The 8180-nt window shown below is 33.9% G+C and overlaps 1 protein-coding gene across 1 annotated transcript; it reads right to left on the bottom strand.

The window, feature by feature from the left end:
* Positions 1–3476: 3476 nt before the first annotated feature.
* On the bottom strand, positions 3477–7398 carry LOC149231056 (auxin-induced protein 5NG4). The gene is made up of 8 exons (XM_089376186.1): positions 7108–7398; positions 6754–6983; positions 6216–6278; positions 5908–6024; positions 5504–5765; positions 5141–5299; positions 4249–4400; positions 3477–4127 (listed from the first exon to the last, which is right to left on the bottom strand). The coding sequence occupies exons 2-8, from the start codon at positions 6963–6965 to the stop codon at positions 3860–3862; spliced, it is 1233 nt and encodes a 410-aa protein (XP_089232312.1). The 5' UTR covers positions 6966–6983; positions 7108–7398; the 3' UTR covers positions 3477–3859.
* Positions 7399–8180: the final 782 nt, after the last annotated feature.

The raw sequence follows: 8180 nt of genomic DNA, 5'->3' as shown, positions 1-8180 counted from the left end.
TAAACTCAAATTTCAATATGGTTAAGTCTATTTTATTCAACACCACTCATAATATTTACCTTATTTATCACAAGAACTCTCTCTATTGTGTTAAGAACAACATATATGTCTGTCCTACTATAATCTCATTATTCTTACTCCAAAATTCAGTTTTCCATCAACCCCGCAATTCTCTAAGGAGTACAATTTTAACTTCATTTTAGTTTAACTACTTTGGTAATCAACCATTGGTTATTTACTCAAGCAACTTGCTTCTGCATTATAACTAAAAAAGTGCTCGTGGTATTCTATTCACTTGTTGAACTGCTATCTCGAACAACATACCAAATAGGAACTAATTGTGTCACTAGTACCACATAGATTGATTGAGAAAATAGATTCTAAGGGCTAGTATTAACTTGACTATAAAGATTGAGCAATTGGTCATCCTATGCACATATTTCCATCTACCAAGACACCTAAGTACCCAACCATGCTACTTGCCTATTCTCTAGGATAATAGTTTGGATACATGATGTACCTAAGCCAATCTTACATTCTTTACCCTCGTAATAAGGACTTATAGCACAACATTCATCAAATAGTCTTTCATTGAGGAACAATTATAGAGGTAATAAAACATGCAACTATAAATTCTTCTGCCTACAATACACTTTATCAAATATACTAAGGAATGATTTTTACATTGCAAAATATTGCTACATATGGCTACAAATCATCAACAAGATATAATGACTCATAAAACATGAAAATTGTCTGCCTCCTTTAGAATCATGCACATGTTTGGCATCTTCATCTAGATCTTACACATATTTGTTCAACGTTTTTCTTGGATCTCCATACCTCCCCTATCATTTGTTAAAGTGGTGAATTCTAACAAAATAACTTCACTGCCATATTGAGGTCAGAAAACTTGATATGTATGTTATCATGAACAAATCCAAGACCATGAAGATAAAATTTCACCCTTACCATGTTCTCCAATGCTTAGCTTAATCACACCAAGCAAGAAATCAATTGGCACACACTATTAAGTGATTCTCATACCACTAGTAACACTACTAGCAACCACCACTAACTATGGCACACAAAGTAATAATCCATAAAGTCCATTTACAAATCCTCAACACATAAACATGAAAAATGGACACCATATATGTGCAGATCCAAATCTTCTGTGACATCTAAAGAAACACCAATGCTTTTTACAATACCTCCTCTTTATTCAAGAGTGACACACCTTCATTATCTAACAAACTTGTTGCACTTAGCTACTTCTTTTCCTTCTAGTTGTTTATGACTATACTACCACCCTCCTTATCCCCAAAGAATCTCCTCGCTTAAAATAAGGTTTCTCAAACACCATGAATTGACAACATTGACATGCAATGGCTTTGTGAAATTTCAATGTTCAAATCTAGATCTCAATCCTATGTGCAAATGTGGCCCAAGATGGAACCAAATAAGTCGTTGTCCATTTTCAAAGTCAAATAGAAATATAATGCCTCTATTCAACTAATGTTGCATAGCTTGCTCCAATTCATCCACAACTTCTCCACACTTACATAGCTATGACTAGAGGCCTCCACTTGATGCACTCATAATTTTCTGGTTATCTTATTGATTTTCATCCAATAGCTTTTTTGTCTAATCACATTTATGATGCGATCAAGTTTGGCCTTGGTTGATAATGTGGTAACATTTATAGCACAACTGGAAACATGGTCATGGTAAATATTTAATAAGTGCTATAGATAAATGGGAGAGTAGACATTATTTTGTTCACACCAAAATTATGTTGAGTGTTGCATTAAATTAATGTACTAATACACATAGAATTACATGAATGTTGTCACATAATAGACACATTATCTTGGTCACACTATCTTGAGTTGGCAAGTAATGAATTAGAAAGAATCTCTCAAATCCCATTAGAGTTAACAACCTCCTAAAACATAGAAAGACACTATTTAGATAACATCCTATTATAAAAGAAGAAACTATTTAGATAGAAATAAACTCTACTCAATAATTGAGCAAAGGGGCTCATTCTACAACTATCAAAACCATGTGTAAGTATGTTCATCCCTCTTAAAATAAAAATAAAATATTCTCTAAATAGAATGGGGCTCATTCTACAACCCAGTATCAAGGCCATGTGTAAGTATGTTTGTCCCTCTTAAAATAAAAATAAAATATTCTTTAAATAGAATAGGAATGCCAGCTATAATAAAAATGGGAATATATATATATATATATATATATATATATATATATATATATATATATATATATATATATATATCCTATGTACATTTAATTAGTTGTCCATACAACCAAATGTAATTTTGTCTAAAGTTAAAAAATAATAAATAAAAATTAAAAAAAAAAAAAATGTGAGTAAGATTTTTAACATAAAAAATGTTAGAAGAAAATATTTTAATGTGAATTTTGAATAAAATATTTTAATATGAATTAATATTGACTCATACTTAAAAATATATTAATAGCAAAAAAAACTAATTTTAATGTTCCCTGATAAAATGACTCAATGCACATTTTATGTAATCTCTATAACATTCAAAATACAATTTTAACAATAAAAAATTACAAATTTTTTTTGCTCTCTAAAATAAATTTTATTTCTCTCTCCACTCATATTAAATCCATAGTTAAGTTAAAGGGAATCTATATAATTAGATTTAACCACCCCCAAAAACATAGAAAATGAATATTAATATTTAAAGAACCTCTAAAGACAAACTCTACGCAAATAATTAATAATAACAATTAAGCATAAATGATTAATAACTCCAACCCAGGATCTTGAGGAAAACGACAAATATGAATGTGCTTTTAAACTAATCAATGTTAATAGGGTCTTAAGAAATGGTATTTTATTAGCTTTAATGAGGAAACCTGTAATTTAATTTATGTGGAATTTGATGTCAAGGCTTTACTGTGCCAGTTTAACATAAACGAAGACAGTGTGAGTAAATATATATTGTGTGTGGGCAGCTTTAATACTTCTTGAGGCTGGGGCTGCATGTCTGTTGGATCTATATACCTTCATTAATGGGTTACCAGATATGTTATCATTTGGATCTATATACCTGCATTAATGGGTTACCAGATGTGTTATCATTTATATTATATAAATTACTGTATTTGTGCATTTTTGGTTACTCTGCAATGCTTAACTGAACAGATTGTCTTATCAGGAAAATCTCTGAAATATTGTAACTGTCATTACTTCTCTTATCTCAAAAAATGGATTTATTGATAAAATCATTTTAAGGAAACTTCTACCAAACTAAAAATTATTCTGCAATGCTTTACTGCAAAAACTTGTAATCCCTTTCACTGATCACGCAATTGTCCAATTGGATGTGGTGAATAACAAACGCATTAGCGCTTGCTTTCTCACTGTGAAAGACAAATACAGAAAGACAGTTATATAGAAAACCAATACTCGGTGAACATAACAATCGTAGTATCGTAGTATATAAGTGTGCTGCTAGCAGCATGGTGGTCAATCAGAAACTTTTGTAACCCTATCATAAGATTAGGGTATATTACTGCCTCGTTTGAAAATAAAGGAAACAGAAATCTACACTTACTATATATTACAAGAAGGGAAACAAAATACTACTTTCAGTGGATATGGTTATAACAGGCACACAGGCAGAAACCAAATATTAATATAAGCTCTTAAGCACATGTTTAGTGGCTTGAGATGGATACATACATCTGTAGATGTTTGCATGGATATTTTGCTAGACCATGAAAATTCATTAGTACTGTTTGCAGTGATACAAGCTGTTGTATTGTTGTGATGGGTTAGAGGGTTTGATGGCTTTTATGGCTGTGGCTCGTCTGAAGGAGAAGGGATATTAACAGTTTTGTAACTGGTGTCAAGGAGAAGAGGCTGGGTTAGGGACGAGGACGTATTAGGCTTGATGCCATTGCTGTTGTTGATGATCAAAGTTGCACTCTGATCCATATTGTCAGGTTGGTTCTCAGGCACCATGGACGATTTGGCCTGCAATAGTCCCAATCTCTTTTCTTCACTTTTGCCCCACAGGACAAGGTAGAGACCGATGATAATCAGAATTGCTCCAAATATCCTGCCATGGATAAAATTCACGTCATCCAATGAAACTAAAAATGATGAAACATGGCATATATTCATGAAACTAAAAATGATGAAACATGGCATATATTCAAAGAAATGTATAAGGAATATACCCTCCCAGATAGAATTGTTCCCCAAGAATGATAGATGCCATAATTGCAACAGCAATAGTTTGTACAGGTTGGTAGACTGCAACAAACACAGGCCCTCCTCTGTCAATGCACCATATCTGAACTGAAAAGGCAATACCAGAAGCAACGAATCCCTGCATCATCATAACAAATCTATGGTTAGAAAATGCTCTTGTGGCCTGTACCTAATAACGTAAAATAATTCATCAGAACGAAACAAGGTACTATATAGCTGGGTCTTGGGTATATCAGGAGGTTATTGATAAAAATATAAATCTGTAAATATTAAGCACAATATAGTAATTATTGGTTTACTGTTTTGTCATCTTGTCCATTGAATATTTAATGGACAAGATGTAAAGGATTGAAACAATCGTTAGCTTCTTGTACGGTGCTTAATATTTGCCACATAAATCTATTTCACATCCGTATTTATTATCAAATTTCTGATTGTTGTAACACTTATATTTCTATTTGGTTTTGTATTGGATTCAAAAAGTTAATTAATTGGAAAAATGGAAACTGTGAATCAATATCCAGTCTTACTTTCTTCAAGTATAAAATCTCGCCAACAACACCATCCTAAATAATTTAGAATGAAGATCGTGCACGAGGGTTTTATGCCAGTAATCTGTGTTTCCCAGCATTTAAGGGAGAAGGCTGACATTTCATACAAATGTAAACATACCAAGGTGCAAACATATTGAGTTTTCTGAGAAATTTTTTCTTTGCTTGACAAATCCAGCTTCAAGATAGTATTAAACAAAATTCATAATTTTCTTTTTTCCACACAAACCTTGGTAAATCTAGCCTTAAAGATGAATTCTAAATTCTAATGAACAAAGTCCATTGTAATGAAATGATGAATGCTTACTGCATATAGAATTGTGAAAAGCTCTCCTCCAGAATGGATCTTCCAATGCTCCAGATCAGTCTCGAAGAAAGCTGCAATGATTAAGAACTGAATGACTCCGAAAAAACAAGTAAACGATGTGACTGACAGACGTGCTGGGTATCGTTTTAGAACTGGTGCCTGCAATATTTTTTCAAGAATATTAACTTATTGCCAACATGAGAGGTATGCACCTGTCATATATGCTCGTTAAACATATTTAGCCTCTCTTACACCCTGATAGCTAGGTAAATACTTGTGAATTTATTCATTGTCAACCTCTTTTAGATATTATAATTGTGAAACTAAGAGAACTGCCTGCAACTGGAGATCAAATATCATTACCTGTAAAACAATCCAGCCTGACCATGCCAGACAATTTCCAAGTAGGTAAATGCACCCCAGTGTCCAGTTTTCAGATTTTGCAGATAGATCATTACCTTGGAATGCTTTAAAATAAGAAGCAGTAACTTCCAAATTTGGACGCCAGATATGAGTTATTGGAGGACCTTTATACAGTGTAATAATGGTGGCACCACTTACACAGGCTACAGTCCCTATTATTTTGGCCAAACCATCTCTCCTGCTAATATGGACTTTCTCCAACCTATTGACAAGTACAACACAGGTTAGAATAGCTAGGAACATAGATGATTATGGAACAAATCCGGGGCTGCAATTCTGCTCTTACAGTCCTATTGATCTTTAACATTTTTGCATTGAGAACCAGTTAGCATTAGGAATGCTACCTAAGAGCTGCTGCCATTATAAAAGTAATTGCAGGCACCGAGTTTTGTATGGCTGAAGCAAAAGTTGGGGATGTGTAGTACAATCCTAAGAGATAAAATCCTTGATTGGCCGTTATCCTGTGGTACAAACAATGATCAAATGATGTTACTTTGTTATATCAGAAACAGCCAAATACACGAAATAAAACATGTAACATGCATTTATTAGTTATACAGGTTATATCAGAAGCAGCCAAATGCACGGAATACGACAAGTAACATGCATTTATTAGTTATGCAGGTACTGAACACTGTAATATTTAACTCACCCACAGAGTGCAAGAAGGAAAAACTGAATCAAGAAAGATAATGTAAGAGCTGGACGCTCCTTCCTGCAGATGGAAAGAAAGCCCCATAGTTATTTCTATAGTAGGATACATACAAATAGAACAAAGCAGCTTCACCAACTAAGCAACTAGTTTTCTGTGAAAGAATATAATTCACTAGTTTTAGTATCTTTTTCTAAAAGCTGGATAGTATCTATGGCCGGATTGAGTAAAAAGTTATGAACGTTGGTCATACTTTCATTGTAAATACTATTTATATTTTGAAATTTATATATATGTATGTATGGGGCTTATTTCTAAATTATCGTAATAATTGAAATGAGCTGCCCAATGAACTTTGTTATTTTTGGAATAACAAAGGGAATTATAGATAGTTTTAACTATCTCACTTTTGTCCGTCAAATTCTAAAATATTCTTGCAGCCTGCAATGAAGATAGAATAATCGATTCCATGCAAACAACTAGATTCCATGCAAACAACTAGATTCAACTGGATAGTAGCTAAAACCGATCAACTTACTTCTCTAGAAAATAAGCACAAGGGCCAATCAACATCAAGGCAAGGATGTTTCTATACACTGGGAACACCACCTTGCTTACTCCCATATTCAGAGCTGCTCTGGAAACGATATGGAATCCAGCGTAGCCGAATTGAAGAGCAAGCATGGCTGCATGCAGCTTCACTCTCTCGGACATGAAAACATTACACCTCTGCATAATGTTACTAGCCATCTCGATGACTATGGACCTCTGCAAACATCAAAGCATTCAGATCAAATTCACACACTACAATACTCATATTTCATTTCACTAGCTATGGAAGCCATTAGATCATTCAAGGGAATGTTATGCTATAAAAAAAAATTACTAAAACCTTGAGCTTGCAGGGCTAGACTTCTTGGACTGGCTTGGATACAAACTGATCCAACTGATCTCCCAGCACAAAGGGCTGTTATAACCTGTGCTACAAGAGAATGGCTTTGAAGACAACTTCTACACAGACTATCCTTTTAAACACAAATCACAGTAATCTTGGAACGTGTTGTACAATCAATGAAGATCTAGACACGGTGCTTACTGCACAGGGATGATAGAGAGAGACTCTGAGAAACAGTACAGAATAAAGTTGAAATGTCTGTACCCAAGAGGGCCTGACATTAAAAGTGTTTTTGCAGCTTGAGATGGGTATCAGTTCTAGGTCTCCTATATACCATTCCAGACTTGACTGTTGAAGAGCCCAATAGATTACTGGCCGGCCAGAGCGGACCTACCACTTGACCCACTAACTTCCTGTCAACTGACCATATCCCAACTTTCCTTTTTTCCTGTTGTTTAAACTTCGATTTTCTAATTTTCATGCGTTCTCCTGTTGTTTAAACTTTATTTTTTCTTGCCTTTTTGCTTTTTGGTTGAAGCACATTGTATCCGAAGAATCTTGCTTTGCAGATATGTAGGCTCGGTGGTGGAGGGTATCAGGTTGGTCCCTTGACAGGGCTCTCTGCCGTGACTTTTCTTTCCTATGCTTAGCTTTTGGGGTTTACTGCTTAAGTTGTAGTGTATAAAATTCACTGACACAGCTGTATTGTCTTCTTGTCGAAAGAGTTGAATGATATTACAGTACTTTAATATTTGACTTCATGAAATTCTTAAATGCATGTTATCCCATGGATTCTATCAACTTTGAAACTTCTCCATGTATATTGTGACCGTTCTTGGATATACAGGAAAACACAATTAACCGACTTTTCTTATTACGATGCCCAAAAATTACATAGGTCAACAGACGTGGAAAAGTTTTAATTGGAAATTTTAAATTTAAATTTATTTTAATTTAAATAATAATAATTTCATTGAAATGAAGTCAATTGGTAGTTGTTGAGAGGCAGGAATGGAATTTTCCCTACATCAATTTAATTTCCCGGAATGGAATTTTCCCTATTTAGATTC

This window comes from Pinus tabuliformis, chromosome J, assembly GCF_031772625.1.
Source record: "Pinus tabuliformis cultivar Carrire ecotype Pingquan chromosome J, CPIR1, whole genome shotgun sequence".
Lineage (NCBI taxonomy): Eukaryota > Viridiplantae > Streptophyta > Pinopsida > Pinales > Pinaceae > Pinus > Pinus tabuliformis.
The sequence above is the reverse complement of the archived record's forward strand: the minus strand, read 5'-3'. Positions and strand labels throughout refer to the sequence as shown.

Excerpts from the sequence above, each read along its gene's own strand:
- LOC149231056 (XM_089376186.1), bottom strand. The coding sequence starts at position 6,965 with ATGGCTAGTAACATTATGCAGAGGTGTAATGTTTTCATGTCCGAGAGA. Across the intron at positions 6,279-6,753 it reads TGTGCTTATTTTCTAGAGAA|GAAGGAGCGTCCAGCTCTTA; the intron begins GTAAGTTGATCG and ends TTCCATCTGCAG. Across the intron at positions 4,401-5,140 it reads TTTTCACAATTCTATATGCA|GGATTCGTTGCTTCTGGTAT; the intron begins GTAAGCATTCAT and ends ATGATGATGCAG.